This window comes from Nymphaea colorata, chromosome 8, assembly GCF_008831285.2.
Source record: "Nymphaea colorata isolate Beijing-Zhang1983 chromosome 8, ASM883128v2, whole genome shotgun sequence".
NCBI lineage: Eukaryota > Viridiplantae > Streptophyta > Magnoliopsida > Nymphaeales > Nymphaeaceae > Nymphaea > Nymphaea colorata.
Window position 1 is genome coordinate 3,873,432 of NC_045145.1, and position 20,294 is coordinate 3,893,725.

The 20,294-nt window shown below is 40.0% G+C and overlaps 1 protein-coding gene across 2 annotated transcripts in view; it reads left to right on the forward strand.

Moving 5' to 3' along the window:
* LOC116259242 (sister chromatid cohesion protein SCC2) overlaps positions 1-20,294 on the forward strand; it is a 34,451-nt gene that overhangs the window by 13,624 nt on the left and 533 nt on the right. Inside the window, exons 8-27 of one of the 2 annotated variants that reach the window (XM_031636960.2) lie at positions 76-172; positions 276-462; positions 539-970; positions 1,053-1,576; positions 1,661-1,868; positions 1,950-2,000; positions 2,086-2,244; positions 2,344-2,511; positions 14,548-14,847; positions 14,920-15,072; positions 16,069-16,238; positions 16,717-16,837; positions 17,233-17,394; positions 17,476-17,580; positions 17,650-17,883; positions 18,298-18,431; positions 18,519-18,803; positions 18,965-19,268; positions 19,402-19,494; positions 19,597-19,722. In XM_031636960.2, coding sequence (XP_031492820.1) covers positions 76-172; positions 276-462; positions 539-970; positions 1,053-1,576; positions 1,661-1,868; positions 1,950-2,000; positions 2,086-2,244; positions 2,344-2,511; positions 14,548-14,847; positions 14,920-15,072; positions 16,069-16,238; positions 16,717-16,837; positions 17,233-17,394; positions 17,476-17,580; positions 17,650-17,883; positions 18,298-18,431; positions 18,519-18,803; positions 18,965-19,268; positions 19,402-19,494; positions 19,597-19,722 — 4,013 coding nt within the window. Of the gene's footprint in view, positions 1-75; positions 173-275; positions 463-538; positions 971-1,052; positions 1,577-1,660; positions 1,869-1,949; positions 2,001-2,085; positions 2,245-2,343; positions 2,512-14,547; positions 14,848-14,919; positions 15,073-16,068; positions 16,239-16,716; positions 16,838-17,232; positions 17,395-17,475; positions 17,581-17,649; positions 17,884-18,271; positions 18,432-18,518; positions 18,804-18,964; positions 19,269-19,401; positions 19,495-19,596; positions 19,723-20,294 lie in introns of those variants that run through there. The other variant, XM_031636961.2, reaches the window with a different exon arrangement.

The window sequence follows — 20,294 nt, forward strand, 5'->3', positions numbered from 1 at the left end:
CAGGGCAGACTTCGGAATATACTTGTTCTGCTTGAGTGTTGAATGGCTGACTGACTCATTGATCCTTCTGTGTAGGTGATGAAGATGAAAATGATGATACTGATCTTGGTTCTGGTGGCAAGAAAAGTCGTCGTCCTTCCAAAACAGTCAAAACTAAGAAAGCAGCTAACAAGTCATGCTTATTTTCCACCACTGCTTTGTTACTTTTGCAAACAAGTTTTTTCATTTTTGATGGTAGTACATGGGATTAGTCTGACGTGTTCCTTTGATTGCAGAATCTCCAACACTGTTAATACAGTGCTGCAGAAGCTTTGTACTATTCTTGGTTCTCTCAAAGATCTTTTGTCTATAGAAAGGCTAGCTGATAGTAGCATTTTACAACTGGTGAAGACAAGCTTCACTACCTTCCTTGTAGATAATGTACAGATTTTGCAACTGAAAGCAATCATGTTGATCTCTGCGGTATTCTCCTCGATGAATAAAACTGACTAATTCAGTTAAATTCATTCCGCTCTCTGATTTTTGCTGATGATGGCAGGTCTGCTCCTCATACTTGCAACATAGGAAATTTTTGATTGATGAAACACTTCAAGTACTTTGGAAATTACCTTCAAAGCGTAGTTTTAGATGTTATCATTTATCTGATGAACAAATTCAGATACAAATGGTAACTGCTTTGCTGATTCAGCTGGTTCAGTGTAGTACCAGCAGTCCTTTTATTTTCCGAGAAACCTTAGCTAGTGATGATGATTCGGTGCTGGAGACTTCAAATGATGCTTGCCAACCTAATAAGTGTCATGAGGCTGCCACTGAAGCATGCTGTCACTTCTGGAGTAGTATTCTTCATAGATGGACTACCATCAAAACTCAAGATGGGTTAGATCTGAAGGGAATCATGGAAAACCTTGTTATGGATTTGCTAACCACATACAATTTGCCTGAGTATCCTGCTTCTGCTAATATACTTGAGGTAAGACATCTGTATCTCAGTTCTTAACAGTTCCGATGGCCATGTTAGGGCGTTTTCGTGGACTTAGGGCATGGTTATGCAGGTTCTTTGTGTATTGCTTCTCCAAAATGCTGTATTGAAATCTAAAGATGTCGCAACACGCTGCATGGCCATTGACCTCCTTGGTACAGTAGCTGCTAGGTTAAAGCATGATGCTGCAATTCTCCGAGGGGACAAATTCTGGGTTTTGGAGGAGTTGCATGGGGAACAGAATGATGACATTCCAAAAGAAGTATGCTGTGTTTGCTTTGGTGGAAGAGGTGGGACTGAAGTAATCACATGTCATGGATGCCAAAGATGCTTTCACAATGAATGTGTGGGGCTTATAGGAAAGGATACTGTGTCTCGCAGCTGGTTTTGCAGTCTCTGTCTCTCCAGAAACCAACTGAAATATTTGCACTCATACTGGAGATCGAAGTGCAAGAGCGAGGAAATCAAGAACCATTCAGCAGGAAATGACCGTGAGGAATCTCCTACAATCACAGGATTGGATGTTGTGCGTCAGACACTCTTGAATTGTCTGCAAGCATCTGATTCCGTGGAAAATTTGAACTTGATCATTCGCTGGTTTGTTCTGTCACTTGGGAGATCCATCATTGTAGGTTTGGGCTGAGATTAGTTTTTCATAAGTTAGCATTGATTCTTTTGCAGGTTTTACCTCTGCCTATGGTACAAAGATGAAGCAAAGTCTCGGGAGACATTCCTTTACTATCTTATTAGACTAAAATCAAAAGAAATATGGGACGTTGGGGCTGCTGCTTCTATGTTTTCAAGAGAGTTAGCAAAAAAAGTTTCCTTTGCATTGGGCAGGAACCGATCTTTTGCCCGAGGATTTGATAAAATCTTCGATGTTCTTTTGGTAAAATCCCTTGTTATAACTTATAACTTGTTTTGTTTAACAATTTCTGTTAGGATTCTTATGTACTGTTTGTTGTTACAGAAAAATTTGCAGGAAAACTCTCCAGTACTGAGGGCTAAGGCTTTGCGTGCGGTGAGTATAGTCTTGCAGTTGTGTTTTTTGGGACATCAGATCACTTTTCTGTTCTAAACTTCTTGTTTTCCATCTTAATGTTCAGGTTAGTGTAATAGTTGAGGCAGATCCTGAGGTTCTTTGTGAAAAGCGTGTTCAGCATGCTGTTGAGGGGAGATTTTCTGATTCTGCAATATCTGTTCGTGAGGCTGCTTTAGAATTAATTAGCAGATATATTTCCTCTCATCCTGATGTTGCCACTAAGGTACCTTATTATTTTGGAATTTTCTTTGTCATGTACATGTTTGGAACTTGGAGACACTTTTCACAATATTCTTGCTGAAATATGTGCTGTTAATTTCAGTATTTTGAAAAAGTAGCTGAGCGGGTGAAGGATACAGGAGTCAGTGTCCGTAAACGTGCTATCAAAATTATCAGGGACATGTGTGTTTCCAATGAACACTTCAGTGGGAGCACGAGTGCCTGCCTACAAATTATCACCCGTATTAATGATGATGAATCAAGTGTACAGGTGCACCTTGAAATATTCTTGAATTCTAATGTTGGTCATGCTTGGGTCCTGGGATAGTTACTATTTTCCACAATCATCCATTATGAGATCTTTGCATTCATCAACTTAGTCAGTGCGAAATGGCAAACAAGTTATCATAACCATCTGATGACTGCCAGCTTCCCAATGGTTGTCATCAAAATCTTATTGCCTCTTATCACGATCAACATCATCATTAATTTGTTCTTCCTCCTATATCTTGTCCAACATATACGGGCTCCTCATCATCTTCTTGTATTCCAGCTTGATGTGTTTAATGTCTTCCTTCTACAGCTCATATGCACAAGAGATCCTCATATACAATTCATAAGGTGGTGGTGATTGCTGGGCCTCGAGGGCTTTATATAACCCAAATGGAAAGAGAAGATTTAGCCACATCACAGACTCATTCTGTCTCTCTCTCTCTCTCTCTCTCCATTTGTTGCTCATAGTGTTGTATTTCATCATACTCTACACCATACTAGAATATGTACACCCAAAAGGGCCAAAACACCTACTTAGCACCCCTACGCTAGTTATAGCCAACTTTTAGGATGTTACACAACATCCTCCTACTACTTACAATATATATCATAGTGCATCACATGGTAGCATATGGAATGTTAGTCAGTTTTTATAAGTCAGTTTTTATGACAAAAAGTGATATATGTGATGACTGGGCATGTTTTACAGTTGATACTTTTTCAGAAGAAGATAAAATTTCAACAATGTCACTTGAGCTATATAAAGGTTAAACATTATTAATGTAGATTTGCATACATTGAAACTAATGTATGTGCTAATTGACTTTTGGCAACAAATTTGTTAATCCTGAGGACGTTTATCTGGAAATGTATTTTACTTTTGGAAGCATATGGAGTATCTCTTCTATCAGAGGTACAATTCTGTGTGCATATACACTTGGATAAAAAGTTGGAGATGCCAATGAGGTGGTGAAGCTATTTTGTTTCTGCAATTTACTGTATCATGTGGGCAACTGACTGAGAATGGAGAAAATACTTTCTGTTGTTCTGTGGGTTGGGGATGGATCTACGTGCAAAAGATATCTAGGCTTGTAGAGTTCTAGAGGTTTTTAGTGCGAGTAGTCATGGGCTGGAGAGGTTGGCTTCAGGCTTAAGAAATGTTCAGACTTGGATCAAGCACACTTCTTATCAGATGCTCAAGCTGTTGTTTAAACTTTATTTGGCTTGCCTTCAACGATGTGCATGCGGATATGAAGTGTGATCACCTTTTGTTATTATACTCAAAAGAAAAGCCTTCGATCAAGGAATCTAAGCCTTCATGATTAAGTAGGTTTTATTGATGCATTAAGTAAAAAAAAAATGTTGCATGGACACTTAAAAAATGTGAGCTGTTGGTGTTGAACACTGATTGACATTGACGTGTGTTGACATGCCTGAGACACTAATTTTTGAAGTATGAAGTGTCAAAGGAAAGACGTGCACCTCTTTTCAACATGTCTTCAAGAATGAAAAGTTTGAGTTGAATAAGTGTTTGACACGTCTTTTTGAGACATGAAGTGTCCAATACCCCATTTCATTGTAGGACTCACAGTCTTAATCCTTGCTATTATAGTATAAAGTGCATTAATGGGGGACCTTTGGGAACAAATAGAGAGCATCCACATGTAAATAGAAAAATATCTATATTCTATACTAAATGACATGTTTCGAGAAATTGTTTGAAGATCCAATTGAAAGGCAAGCAGTTAGAAGTGAATATGATATATTTTCTGTTGAAATTGGATATTTTGGAAAATGGGGAGTGTAAGCAGATAGATATATGATTAATTTAAGAGAGCTAAACTTTGATTAACCTCGAAAGAATCCCTAACTCCTCTTTATATAGACTAGAGGAGAGGGATAAGTTACAAGAAAGTCATTAAAAAGAAACATTATTACACAAGTGCCCTCTCAAGCTTAATACTGAGTATAAACACGTCTTAACACTCCCCCTCAAGTTGGAGCGTATATGTCAAATAAGCTCAACTTGGAACAACAACTTTGGAATGGTCCTCTTGCAAGAGCTTTAGTAAAAATATCAGCAGTTTGCCCTGTAGTTGAAATATGGGAGGTACTTACAAACCCCTTTTGAATCATGTCTCTGGTATAGTGACAATCTACTTCAACATGCTTGGTTCTCTCATGGAAAGCAGGATTATTAGCAATAAACAGAGCAGCTTTGTTATCACCTAACAATTGCATAGGAAGAGGCACTTCCACAGTAAGATCCAACATCAGAGATCTAACCCACATAACTTCAGCAGTAGCCTGAGCCATAGCTCTATACTCAGATTCTGCACTTGATCTGGCAACCACTGTCTGCTTCTTACTCTTCCATGTGACCAAGTTGGATCCAATAAACACACAAAACGCAGTAGTGGATTTTCTGTCAAGGTGACATCCCGCATAATCAGCATCAACATACACAGATATAGTGAGAGATGTACCATTTTGAAAGAAGAGTCCCATTCCTGGTGAATTTTTTAGATACCTGAGAATCATCATGGCAGCATCCCAATGGACTTTCTTGGGCTTATCCATAAATTGACTCACTCTGCTGACAGCATAGGCAATATCAGGTCGAGTGACAGTGATATATAGGAGCTTCCCAACAATCCCTCTATATTGTCTAGCATCAACATCTTCAGTATCATCATCATACAAGCGAGTATTGATGTCCATGGGTGTAGAGGCAGGTCGACATCCTAGCATACCTGTCTCTTGCAAAACATCAGTAACGTATTTCCTTTGGCACATGATAAGACCCTTCTGATTTCTGGCAAACTCAATACCTAGGAAATAGCGTAGCTCACCAAGATCCTTGGTGACAAAGTGTCGTCCAAGGACGCCCTTGATGTTGGAAATCCCCTGAATATCATCCCCTGTAACAATGATATCATCAACATAGACAAGAACTATCACTGTACCTGTAGAAGTTTTCTTGACAAAAAGGGAATGATCAGCCGAAGAACGTCTGAAGCCCTCATTCTCAATATTCTCTGATAATTTTTGGAACCAAGCTCGAGGACTTTGTTTCAGACCATAAATTGCCTTTCTCAATCTGCACACTTTCTGACACTCCCCCTCAGCAACAAACCCTGGTGGTTGCTGCATATACACTTCTTCATGTAGGTCACCATACAGAAAGGCATTTTTGACATCAAGCTGTGATAGAGACCAATTCTTGCTGACGGCAACAGCGAGAAGAACCCGTAAAGAAGCATGTCGTGCCACAGGAGAGAAGGTATCATAATAATCAACCCCATAAGTCTGAGTATAGCCTTTAGCAACCAGGCGAGCCTTATATCTCTCAATGTGGCCATCTGCTCTGTATTTAACAGTAAATACCCATCGACAACCAACAATAGTTGCATCAGATGAAGGAGTAACTAGTGTCCAGGTGCCTCTAGACTGAAGGGCATCCATCTCTTCTTGCATAGCTGCGGCCCATTTGGGATCAGAAAGAGCGTCCATGGGAGTCTGTGGAAGAGCTACAGCCGATAGTCCCTTGACAAACTGTCGGTAAGTAGGAGTGAGTCTAGCCATGGATAAATGACCAGAGAGAGGATGCAAAGTGCAACTGCGTTTGCCTTTCCTTTGAGCAATGGGCATATCAAGGTCATTAATATGAGGACCAGGTGCATGCTCTGGAGAGTCCCCTGTGTCATCATCACATAAAGAATGGTCAGCAGGATTTGTGTGTTCAGGAAGTACCTTGGGCATGCTGGGCGAGGGCACAGGAGCACAGGGGGCAGGTTGAACAAGTTTAGTGCAACGTTGGTAGATAGCCCCAAAACGCGAAGCAACGGGTTGTGGATAACTCATGAGAGGTAAAGGAAGGTGGACTTCATCACTAAATTCAGGCACCCTTAATTGAGTTCCATTTGGAGAGAAATAAGAGGTGGACTCAAAAAATGTAACATCAGCACTCACATAATATCGACGAGTAGAAGGATCATAACAACGATATCCCTTTTGAGTGCAGGAATAACCAACAAAGATCGTTTTGATAGCCCGAGGGGATAACTTATCTCTCCCAGGACCAAGCAACTGAACAAAGGCAACACATCCAAAAATACGAGGTGCAACAGAAAACAATTCTCTGTCAGGAAAAAGAACAGAGAAAGGAATAAGATCTCCCAACACAGATGACGGCATGCGATTAATAAGATAGCATGCTGTAAGAACAACATCTCCCCAATAAGAATGGGGAACATGGCTGTGTATGATAATGGTTCTGGCGACATCAAGAATATGGCGGTGTTTTCTTTCAGCAACCCCGTTTTGTTGAGAGGTATAGGCACAAGAAGTTTGGTGAATGATACCCTTATCCCTGAAAAATTGTTCTAAAGAGGAAGCACAGAACTCAAGAGCATTGTCAGAGCGCAAAATTTTGACACAAGTATCAAACTGAGTCAGAATTTCATTGATAAAATTTTTGATTACATGACCCGCTTCAGATTTGTGTTTCATAAGAAAAACCCAACTAACACGACTGTAATCATCAACAGCAACAAGATAATACCGATGACCCTGAAGGTCAGGAGTACGACTCGGGCCCCAAACATCAAAATGAAGTAACTCAAACACAGAGTGGCTACTTCTACTGGACCGCGGAGGAAAGGATGACCGATGGTGTTTGCCTAACTGACAAGACTCACATTGAAAAGACGACTTAGGAGACAGCTGAGGGAGAACATGCAGCAGTTTCTGAAACGGGAGATGTCCAAAACGTAAATGCCAAGTATAAGCCGAGGATGAGGACGACCCCGACGAGGTAGATCCAGCAAAGGGAAAGGAATGCACTAGCCTGTAGAGACCTCCCTGTTCATGGCCACTGCCAATCACCCTGCCCGTCAGTATATCCTGAAACACAAGAGAGGAAGAGTCAAATATAGCACGACAATTTAATTCTCTGGTAATCTGACTGATAGAAAGTAGGCTATGGGGGAATTCGGGTGCATGAAGAACGTGCTGCAGCGGCAATGATGAAGTAAGTTGGACCTCTCCATGTCCAACAACTGGGGAATGTTTTCCATCGGCTAGAATAACCGAACGACCCGGTGGAGTAGGGACGTAAGAGGTGAATTGCGTCTTATCCCCACAGAGATGTGTCGATGCACCAGAATCAATAAGCCAATCTGTAGTGTCAGGAGCAGAGCAGACTGTACAGGCAGAATACATACCAGATGAAGAAGCACTCGCAGCGGTAGAAACAGTAGAAGTGGTCGGACCAGGGGCTTGATGGGCGCTGTCGCCAATCAAGTGCCTCAACTGAGAGAGAATGTCATCTACATGCAGCTCACTGGAGGAGGTAGTGTGCTGAGGCTTAGGCTGCTCAGGAGAATCAGTAGATACAGTCTGATTTGCAAAAGCTGGACGGCCATGTTTCTGCCAACACTTATCCACAGTATGACCAATGCGGTGACAAAACTGACATACAGGGCGCGAAGGGGTATTGCCACGGCCACGGCCCCCTCGTCCTCTGGCAAAAAAGGGTCCACCTCTGCCACGAGTAGCAAGCATAGCAGAAGTGGTATCAGGAACAGTCAATGCAGAGATCGGAATTCTGCTGAGCCTACTGTAAGCTTCATCAATAGGAGGAATCGAGGGACTAGTAAGCATTTGGTTCTTTGCGGATTCATAAACAGAGTCTAAACCAGAAAGAAAGACCCCTACCATAAGCATATCTCTGTATGCCTTTTGTTGTTCACACTTGCATGCGGGAAAGTAGCTATTCAGTCTCTCAAACATGGATTTGAGACTAGAATAATAAGTGTGAAGAGGTCGGCCATCTTGTCGCATCTGATGAATATCATGATGAAGCTGCATAATGCGCGTTTCATTTCTCGCCTGTGAATACGTGGCAGCAAGGGAATTCCACATATCCTTTGCACTGTCCTTGTGCAAGACTTCATTTGCAATTTCTTGAGAGAGAGTACCAAAAATCCATACCATAACCAACGAATTATCTTTAAACCAAGTAGTATATTTTCCTACCTTCTGTACGGGCTCGGGCTCCAATATGAGATGTTCCTTCTCATGAGCGATCAAGGTTCTTTTTACTTGCATGGCCCACATCTTGTAATTACCCCCATCCATTTTGGTGATAATGCTGGAAAATGGGGAACTCTTCATCTCTCCCGACGATACAAAGGAAGAGGGATGAGCGCCACTGCTAATTTCAGACATCTTTCAACACAAGGATGAAACCGAGCCACGGAATAGGAAGTGCAGGCAAAAAGAATACAATCACATATCGAAAGACAACATGCTGATCATGAAGCAATATGCAGTGAACGCATGTAGCAATCCAGAAGTCTGATCGGCGGGAAGAGGCAACAGCAGAGCTGAACGAAGAGAGATACCAGAGACGGCGCTGAGAAGAAAATCAGCGTGCAGAACCTCGGACAGAGCAGCGGCGGAACAGCGACGGAGCAGCGTAAAGACGCTGAGAGGAAAATCAGCGTTGAGGCGGCGGCGAAGCAGCAACGGGCGCAGGCGTTCAGTCTGCTGGGCGGAGCAACGGCAGAGTGCACACGCGGCGGCGGCGCAGGCGGACGGGCGCAGGCGGCGCAGGGCGACGAGGGGCAGCAGGGCTGGGTCGGGCGGCAATGGACAGGGCGGGGTCGGGCGACAATGGACAGGGCGGCAATGGGCAGGGCTGGGTCGGGCGGCGGCAGCTGACGCCGATCAGGCGGCGGCCGGCGCCGCTCAGTCGGCGACAACTCGCTGAGGAGGAGACGACTGGTGCTCTGATACCATGATGAATTTAAGAGAGCTAAACTTTGATTAACCTCGAAAGAATCCCTAACTCCTCTTTATATAGACTAGAGGAGAGGGATAAGTTACAAGAAAGTCATTAAAAAGAAACATTATTACACAAGTGCCCTCTCAAGCCTAATACTGAGTATAAACACGTCTTAACAATATACAACAGATCTTATTGCATGGTTGGCAAATAATGGTAGTAGTACTCGTTGACTGTAAAAACTTGCTTTTTAGTTGTTTGGACAACCATGTCATCTTGATGTTGTGAGAGAAATTGGAATATATTTTCTTGTATTTACATTGTCCAAAGGAACAAGATGATGCAAGGGTAGAAGACTTAGTATATGTGCATTCCAATCTTATGTTACTTCAAAGGCTATCCAAATGTAAATGTGATAACCTAAGTATTAGGATGTACTTGGAGATGGGTTGATGGTTGATGGAGATTGGAGCCCCATGATTGGAAGAAGTAAGCATGACACTAGATAAGCCTAACTTGGACTTTTGATTTTTGAAGATGATATAAATGAAGATTGAATCAAGCATGCCACCAAAGATCTTTGTTGATTTTTTATGGTTCTTTTGTTTTGAATCCATTAATGAAAGGACAAAGAGAATGTAGTTGCATTAGATTTTGAAAGCCATTAGCATTGTGTTACTTGTTTAGGTGAAAGATATAGCCTGATTTTCTTTTGTATATACATGTTTGAATGTTTATATCAACATGCTTCGTATAATGTGTAAGTCATTAATTATGTTGCACGTACATGGATGTGGGTGTTGGACATGGGTATGAGTGTCGAACACTTGAGCCTCAAAAAGTCACGCTTGGACATGGCTATATATATGTGTGTGTGTAGGAGGTGAATCTCCGTGATGTTGTGGGGATTCCTTCCCTTCTCACCTGGATGATGAGTTTATCTGGTGAGTAGGAATGCTTCCATAGTTGGAAAACCCGTAAATCAGGTTTAGATCAGTTTGCAAGGTGCTATATGCTGAGTGCTGGATTGTAGGTGATGTTCCCTGCTCCTAAGAGAAGAAGAGCAAATAGGTGTATGAAACCCTCATCGATTGGCTTCCGTTTGATGAACTGTTTGAATGAATCTCTTGAATTGTTTTAAGTGAAGGGTGAGTTGAAGGTGGTACAAGTGGCTGATATGTCGTCTTCAGTAAACCAAATTTGGGCGTTTGCAACCTGACCTGACGATTCCGAGTGATTCGGGTGACCTAGACCCTATTCTTCTGAAAATCGAGTGTAAATGGGTAAAGCCTTGAATCGTGACCTAGTTCTTAGTCAATCCGGGTTGACTAGCCAATTCCCTAGTTGGATTGTCAAGTTTGCCAACTATGAATTCTATGACCATTTTGGCCTTAGCATTCTAGGCTGGAGCAAAAGGCCTTAGATCACAAGCACTCTAGGAAGACCAGTCTGACTTAAATCTAGCCAGGTAGGCAAGCGTACATGTCAGCTGCTGGTGACGAAGTCCTTGGCCACAGTATGTCCTTTGCCTCACTGGGGTGTTTTGTCAAACAGGTCAAGTGTGGCATGTGGATTATTGATTCTAGATCAACCCTAATTGACATTATTATCCTTAGGATATTATTTTAAAGAACTTTTCTATGTCTGTGTTTCTCTAGAGACATTTTAGCTTCTGTTCTTGAAGTGCTCATAACATCTGAAACAAATTTTTGATAACTGATGTGACAAGAAATTGCTATGCACACTTAAGCCGAGTCTTGTGGCATAAATATCATAGTCCTAAAATTTGTGCATTGGCTTTGTTCTAGTACCTTTCGTTCCATCATCCTTTTTTCATAATATTTTTTGTGGAATCTTTATATGGATAGGCTAGTTCCTTTGCTTGTACGCCGATACTGATATGTATTAATTTGAGATTGTGTTGTCTTATGGTTGTACTAGTGATAAATTAGAATTGTAATGTTTGTGAATTTTAGTGGAGCTTCTACTAACAAGTAGGATGAAATGACAAGTGACTGATGCATGCAAAATTTGAGTGCTTGCTGGAAATCACCTTAGTCAAAGTAATTAGCAACACCTTAGTGCTGACCTATCCTGGACCCTAGACAAAATTAGGGAAAAACTAAAACCGAAGATATTATTTTACGAAAATCAATGTTATAAAACCATCTGACTCGGGACTTGGCTTGTCCATTATCCACTCGTGACTCGGCGAGTCAACTCAGTGACTTTGACCAAGTTTTCTTAACTATTGTTAGACATGGATTTTCAACTTTTGTTAAACAAAATGTTAACATTAGCAAAAATCCAATTGCTTCACAAGCACTATGATCTATGTCACATGGGTGCGGGTACGCGGACACGACAATTTTCAAAATTTTTGGATACGTGGACACGACAAATTTTATATTCTAAAAAATTAAAAATGATAAAATAAAAAGTATAAACATGCAGATTTATTTTTGCTATTCCACGAGTAGGGCAAAACAACAAAATCTGCAAATCCAAAAAAAAAAAACATATCGCACATGGCATTGAAGAAGAGGATCAAGATCGATGGATTAACCGTCCAATCTTCAAAACAAAAACATCCCCAAATCGGCAAATCCAAAAAAAAAAAAAAAACCAAATGAAGAACATGAAACCCTAACTTCTAATATCGAGAAGAAGAAAAAACCACTTACCTGTCGGTCACCAAGCTCCAGCTGCCGCCGGACACCATAGGACATCGCCGTGGACCGCCGGACCTCGTCGCCATCGCCGTTGCCCGCCATTGTTTCTGAAGTTTGTTGTCGCCGGTTACAAGCACACTCCGTCATTGCCGGTGTAAGGGTGGAGTGTGAAAAATTTCACGTAAAGAAAGTCGAAGGTTAAATAGCATTTGGGGTTAGAAAAGTGGTTCGGATTGGGTCTGACCCAGACCCGATCCGATACGTATCCTACCGTGTCCACATGTTGGGATCCGCGTGTCGGAGTGTCGAAGCGGGTACGCGGCCCATTTTGCCGTGTCCGTGTGTCGTTGACTATGATAGTATGACTACAATGTCTGCCCTAGCTTCCACCGGTTCATTAATCAAAATCCAATAAAAATCTATAAAAGACTAACCGAAGCATGGCAAAACACAGATTTTTATTTTGTTTGTTGATTTTCAACCTTATAGTCTTTTGGAACAGTTTCAGTACTTTGTTTATGTATCTTCCTCGTGATGACCAGAGGCCATCGGTTTTCTCTGTGTGTGTGAGAGAGAGAGAGAGAGAAAGAGAGATGCAGGGAATATGGTCGGAGAAAATATTGAGAAAGAAAAAAGCAACCATCATAGCTAAATGTGGGTAGCGAAGGAGATGGAAACAGGAAATCCTTGGAGTCCGAGGCCATCAAAAAAGAGATAGAGAAAGCGACATCAGAAAAAGAGGCAAACATGCCAAAAATTTGATTGGAATTCATACAAGAAAAGAATGAAATGGTGAAAGAAAAACTAAAAAAAAAAACGTAGATGGCATTGGATTTTAGAGACATGCTGGTACAATTACTGGAATAATCTCTCGCTGGTACAACTATTGGAAATCATTGGAAGGATGAAGCTTGGTTTTCACATGTGAAATGGAACATGTCGAAGTCTTGATGCTCGAAGAAGAAACGAGTGATAGGTTTCTCTTATATTTCACTTCAATCTACTACAAAAATAGTCTCACTGATACTCTTTTTTTTGCCCACTTACCATTTACCTATTTTAATGAATAGGCTGAAACTCACTGAGTTATAATTAAAGAAACCGATAAATCTCACCTGAATCTCGTTTTGAGTTAAAAAAGAAAAAAAGTCCCCTTACTGGGTTGACCCATTGGGAGGCCGATCTGGTCCAAGTCAATGAGTTTGCTCAGTGAGTTTTTAAACATTGACAAAAATAGCACAATCGACAAATCCATATGTATAAAACACTTTAGAAGTTGTATTTGTTTGAACTTTTAACATTACCATAGGTGCTTCGCCTAGGAGAGTAGAGTGGGTTTTTTAGGTGCCAGTCTTGCACCTAGTGTATCTAGGCATTTTTTGACTCTGTAAAATGTATTTCTCCAATCAATATTTGACCTAACCAGCTTGCTAAAAACAATTAAATGTCCCTCTCACTTGGACCCGAAAAGAAGGGAGGGAGTAATATTGGCACCTCAGTCCATAGAGCTTCCTTTACCTGACTATAAGAAAAGGAAAGCCTCCAATTCCTTTTAAATAAAATAAAGACCATATGGGGGATGGGGTGTGATTTCTCCCTCATTCCTCTCACCTAAAGTTATCTTGGGACAGGGAGAATAAAGCTGGACAGCACTTTACCGTTTCTTTTAAGTTTAATTTGACCTGAAGAGAGAGGTTTCAAATGCATTTAGTACAAGTACTTAAGGTGTTCAAGGAGTGCTCTTTTTAGTGTCACTGTCCAGAACCGTCAGACATTACTATTACATGCTTGTAAAGTGTCGATACTACATTGTATACCTACATGTAAAGGAGGTTTAGTGAGCTCTAATTGAGTTCAGTTATTGGTTCAAAAATCAATGTTTTGTCTACATGAGCTTGCTGCCTGGGCTTCACATATCTAAGTTGTACCACAGGCTTAAGTGACTTACCCGAGTCTAAGCACCAATTAAGTTTTTAACATCCCCATGTGGATGAGTGTATGTTATATACAGGAACTCAAAGAGGAATTAGCAATCTACAGAACAAGCCAAGAAGAATGTGATCTACCTAGCTAAGGAGTTAAGACTTGAGACCTTTATGTTGAAGGAGGTCAAGAGTTCAATACTCAAATCTCTGTTGGCATAAACTGGTAGGTGTTCGGTAACCTCATCTTAGTGCATTAAGAAAAATGTGAATAAAAAAAAGATCAGGTCTGTTTGCACTTTGCACGCAAGAGAATGGATGATTTCAAGTTATTGCCTTAAAAAACAATGCATAATCAATAGAAAAAGCAAGAAAGGGAAGTTTTCTGTAAAAAAAAAAAAAGGAAAATTCTATTTACTTATCATTTTTTGTGTGTATATGTGTGTGTGCTGACAAGCATATGTTTCTTGGCTAATGTGTCAGCTACCAATGTTTTGCAATTTATGGATTTTTTTTTTATTTCCATTGTCATATGATATGCTTATTTAAATGTTGTCTTGTCAGGATGGTGTTTGCAAAATGTTTTGCCAGTCTTGTTTGAATAATAGGAATAGTACTTTGATGAGTTGATCTGAATGTTGTCTTGGCAGGATCTTGTTTGCAAAACATTTTATGAGTTCTGGTTTGAAGAACCTTCTAATATCCCAACACAGTATGTTGGAGACAATAGCTGCATACCTGTTGAGATAGCAAAGAAGACGGAGCAAATTGTTGACATGTTAAGGAAAATGTCAAATCATCAGCCCTTGATTACGCTTGTTAGACGGACATTGGCACTTGACTTCCTTCCACAGTCATCAAAAGCTACTGGAATTAATGCTGTGTCTCTTGCATCAGTGCGTAAGCGTGGTGAACTAATGTGCAAGTGCTTGCTGGAAAGAATTCTGCAGGTGTGATATCTTTGCATTAAAATGTTTCCACATGGCCTTGAATCGCTTATTCATTTTAAGTTTGTTTTTTAGGTAGAAGAAAATAACAATGAAGAAGTGGAGGTTCGTGCACTTCCATATGTGCTTGCTTTGCATGCATTTTGCGTTGTAGATCCAACTATCTGTGCTCCACCAGCAGATCCTTCACAATTTCTGGTGACTCTGATGCCATATCTAAAGAGCCAGGTGCTTTTTCTAATGATACTAAAATCATTGGTCTGAGAATCCTGTGCAGCGTGGTGATTACAGTCTATTAACTTTTTATGATTTTGAATTTTCTCTTTCCAAAAACATTTGGGGCCCATAATGTGTGTGACAGTTTTTAACTTTTAATTTCATGTGGATAAAAATACTGAAAGAAAATGAATTTGTATAGTTAATTCCTTTTATGGAGGCATAGATAATGTTTATATGATTTGACATGAACCTTCGCTGACACTGACACACAAGATATCTCTGATTTGTGCCATGTACATTTATGCAATATTGGTACCATTTATTGTCTAACAGCACAAGAATTTGGTCAATATTGGCGGTCAAATTAGGGCAATCTGTTTATTTTGATTTTTTAATTAAAACAAATCTGAATTAATTAAAAAAAATTAAAAACGACATACTATGATTCCCATCAGCCTGTGTTGTTACGGCAAGTGACTGATGACATATGTATGTCCAGCCCCATACAGGTTAATATTTGGTAGTCCTGATTGTGTGATTTCCAAAACTTCTAACTTGCATGATCACTGTTTAATGTTTAGTACATGGAAAATATAGAGACAGTTCATGAGACAATGAAATCTTTGACAGACATGGAAAACTCAAACCAGCGCATGCAAAACATATTGTTCGATATGAGCATCTTAGTGTTTTTGGAATCTTTTGGCCTTTTTTCTGCATTACTGCTATGGAGTTGTAATGTTCTGTAAATTTCTCTCTGACCGGCCCATTTTTCTGCTTGGGCACAAAAGGAATTTGATGTAATTGCTTTGTTTTGGATATGATCTTCACTCTATAGTTGGCAAACCAACTATTTGATAAATAAGCCAAGCGACTTGCTACCTGAATTATGCCTGTTGAAGTACTCAAATGGCTCCTCTTTGTTTACCAGGGTGTGCCTGTCTATTCGGTTCAAATCTTTTATCTTGCACGTCATCCAACCGTAATTGTTAACTTTGTGTTTAGGTGAACAACAGAGCAGTAGCACAGATGCTTCAGAGTATTGTTTTTATAATTGATGCAGTTCTTCCTTTGCTTCGGAGGCCACCTTCAAGTTTTATTGAGGAACTTGAGCAGGACCTGAAGCAGACGATTCTTCGGTATTCTTTCCTGAATGTGGTTCATGCTTGCATCAAGTAATTTCTTATTCTCTGTTATTGACTATTTGATTAGATCGTGAAGTTTTTTTGTCTAAATTTTGGTTTCTGCAACCTGGTTGGTGATGATTATTCGCCATCAAATCTGAACACAGTGACATTTATTGACAGTTAATTTTGTGGGCAGTCACTGCTGATCCGAGATGAATATGAGCTTGACTCTGTTTCTCCCTTTGGGTGGTTATATGAATTGGTTTCGTCTTTCCAAACGTCTACCCTTCTCCCCATTTCAGTTTTCCAGTCGTTTTTTACAAATGCAACCTTATGGATTTATTCAAAATAACTAAAACTTTAAGATTGAAAAAAAAAAGTCACGAAAAAACTGATATGCAGATCAGGTTTCACAAGGATCTGTAAATTAAATGGTCCTAGGTTTTTCAAGACATAATATCTAATGCGTGGTGATTTTTGAATGCTGATTCTTTATTGTTCACTTACACTTGCCTGTGTCTGTCAGGTGTCTTTGCACACTGTCTAGAATTTCAAGTAGAGGTGCCAGTTCAGTAATGCCTCTTATCCAAAGGTTCTTCAAACATTTGGATGTCAGCAAGGATACCACTGGTGCTGATAATGAGCAGGTTAAATCCTTTTTCCCAAAATATGGTCTTATTTATTGTGCTTTTGTTAATGTTCTGATGTGCCTAATAAAATTGTCTGTAAAGTTCAAAAGTATTCAACTCTGTGTTGATGCACAGGTATCAGTACTTCTGGCCGTTGTTGATTGATACGGAAAGTAATTAAAACATAAACTTGAGAACGCCAGTGTTTAGCCTTGTTCTTCTTTTTTATTCCTTGTGATAATGCAAGCACCAACTCTATGGTGTTGAGTAAAGGAAATGCCAAGTTATGGAGAGCTGATGTGCCCATTTGTTTATGACCTAGTCTTGTGCTGAGTTTCTTTTTTTTTTCTTCCTGAAGTTTAATCTCATTGGATGTTCACCTGTAATTGGTTTGCTACCTCATTAAATTGCAGGCAGTGCAGCGGTCCCTCTTCTGTCTTGGGCAACTAATCCGCTATAGTCCAAAGTCAGGAATATCCCTTGATCATGAACATTTCTCCATCGCTAAGGTCCTCTCATTGTTGAAAGGATATCTCTGTTCAGAAAGCTTCAATGTAAAGGTCCGATCTTTGCAGGTGAGTATCATCATTGACATTCAGAGTATCATTCATAATTTTGGACTTAGGACTGGTGATACAACTATTAAGTGTATTTAGGCTCTGGGATTTATCACGATTGCTATGCCTGAATACATGATGGAGAATGATATTGAGAAAATAGTAGGAGCTGCTTTATCTCCAAGTTCAGACACTCGGCTCAAGGTAGATTTTGTATCCTTTCTTTGGCATTTCTTTTCATTATACGATACACTGAAGCATGTCAGTGAACAGATTCAGGCTTTGCAAAATATACATGAGTATCTCGTTGATACAGAGGGTGAAATGGTGATAGAGGCTCAGAAAAGTTCCGCCAATCAAGGTACTGGTGGGTCTGGACATGAAGTTCCTGTTGTTGCTGGTTCCAGTGACAGTAATATTTGTGGAGGAATAATTCAGTTACACTGGAATAGTATCTTGGACAACTGCTTGGATGTGAATGAACAAGTCCGTCAAGCTGCACTTAAGGTGGAAACTTCTTTATTTGTATCCGGTTTCTCTTTTTTAAATACACTAGGGGACAAGTCTGTTTCTTTTGTTTACTTTGCTGGTAACCTTTTTGTTTTTCCCTTCTGGTCAAAACTTGAGTGTGTGACAGTGAAGAAATAAAGGACAAAAAAGGTTTCTAAGTCCTCAGCCTATCACAAACAGCACTCTTTCTATGGACAAACCGGAAATTGGTTAAAGAGAACTAAAATGCAAATTTTAATTTCTATAAGACCTTCCCAATATCTTCAAGTGGCAGTGTTGTCAGATTTCTGATTTTTTTTTCCATTACAGTGGCTGGGGGTTTCAGTAAAAGCAGTGATGAGCTTTATGACTTGTTTCAATTTTTTTGTTCTTGGTGCTTAATCAGTTGCCTGATGTGAGTCACATCCGCAGATTGTTGAAGTTGTACTCCGCCAGGGTCTTGTTCATCCCATTACATCTGTTCCATACCTCATTGCTCTGGAAACAGACCAACTTGAATTGAATTCAAAGTTGGCTCATCGCTTACTGATGAACATGAATGAAAAGTATGACACAGATAATTATATACTAGATTAGTTCTTTATATATGCTTGCTGATCACATTGATTAACCAATTGTCCACATATTTGCAGGTATCCTGCATTCTTTGAGAATAGATTGGGTGATGGACTTCAGATGTCATTTAACTTTATCCAGTCAAGAAGTGAAAGTTCTTTGGACACTCATAATTGCAACAAAGTTCACGGAAATACAAAAGTAAAGAATGACAACAGTATTCTTTCTTTTGCTAAGCTGGGTATTTCTCGAATTTACAGACTCATTAGAGGAAATCGTGTTTCTAGAAACAAATTCATATCATCAGTGGTGCGTAAATTTGATTCTGGGACATGGAACAATTCTACGACTTCCTTTCTAGTGTAAGTTCCCTGTTTAGTTTGAGTACTTTGTTTTGACAAGGTGCTATTCTGTCTATTGCATTAGCCCAGCTCCCTAAATTGCAACAGTTTGTGGAATAAGGTTTTGATTTGTCTTGCACGTATATGATATCCAATGTTGAGAACGAGTTTTCTCTTTACAGGTATTGCACTGAAATTCTGTCTAGCTTGCCTTTCACATTACCTGACGAGCCACTGTATCTGGTTTATACAATTAATCGGGTCATACAAGTGAGAGCAGGTGCTCTTGAGTCAAGTATGAAAGCTTTGAGTTCCGAATTCAATCATGATCTCTCTTTTGGAACTTCTCAAAATGGGACGGTTGAGAACCACCTAAAGCAGGAGCATCTTTCTAATATCCATGATTTTGCTGATAATAAGGCAGAAGCTTTCATTCCTTCTCCTAGTTGTCCTAGTGTCTCTGAAGAAGATCAAAACAAGTTCAAGGTAGTTATCTGGAGAACTTTCTTTTCTAGTTTCACATACAAGGACACATCCATCACCAATCATGAATACTACCAGGATACCAACTCGGGTTACTTCTGTAGTAATTTTCTTGTGTTTTATATTGCTTGAGCAGGCTGACAGTCAGGCCGCAATAGCTTTGCGCTTGCTCATGAAGCTGAAGAGATACTTAAAAACTGTCTACAGCCTAAACGATTCCCGTTGTCAGGCATGGTTCTGGCCATATAATATCTGTTTTAACTGATGTACTCCATACTAGTTTGGTTGGTAGAGTCTAGAGATTTTACATTTGATCTCTTCTGGGTCACAGGCATATGATCCTGCTGAAGCTTTAAAACCAGGGGAAGTTCTCTCCAAGCTAAGCTTTCCATTTGACCTGCAAGACATCTCATTCAACTTGGCAACTACTCACCAAGAAATGCTGGTGAAATACCAGGTAAAATTTAAGGCCAGTCCTTTTTTATTTCAACTGCACATCTTGCGAAATTCTCCTAGTGGCACGATTGTCTTAATGTAGATTGGCTGCTAATCTTAATGAGTTAAAATTTTATACAAAGTTGTCCTCTTTCTCAAGCTTCTCTAACCCAATTCTGCTCTTCCTGTCGTAGTTCATCATGCCCTGATGTTAACAGGGCCAGCTTACGGATTTTTCCTACTTTCATTGATTGTCTTGATCCAGATTGGCTACTAATCTTGGTGAACTTAAAATACCACTGCCTAGTCCAATGACTAATTACCAAAAAAATATCTGTATTTTCTAGAGCAGTCCATCTAAAATTTTTAGAGAAATCTTTCATAGGGCTTTGATCATTATTCCTATCCATCATCTCAACCGTAATTATATCTAATTAAGATGACGCTTTGAGGGAGATGCCAATTTTCAACTATTATAAATACAACTTCCTCAAGGCCAAGCTGTTACCAGAAGGTTTGGTTCCGCAGCTAGCAAGCCAACCCTGACAAGTGTCTTGGACACTTGAGAAAGTGGCAAATTTTGATGCGCATATG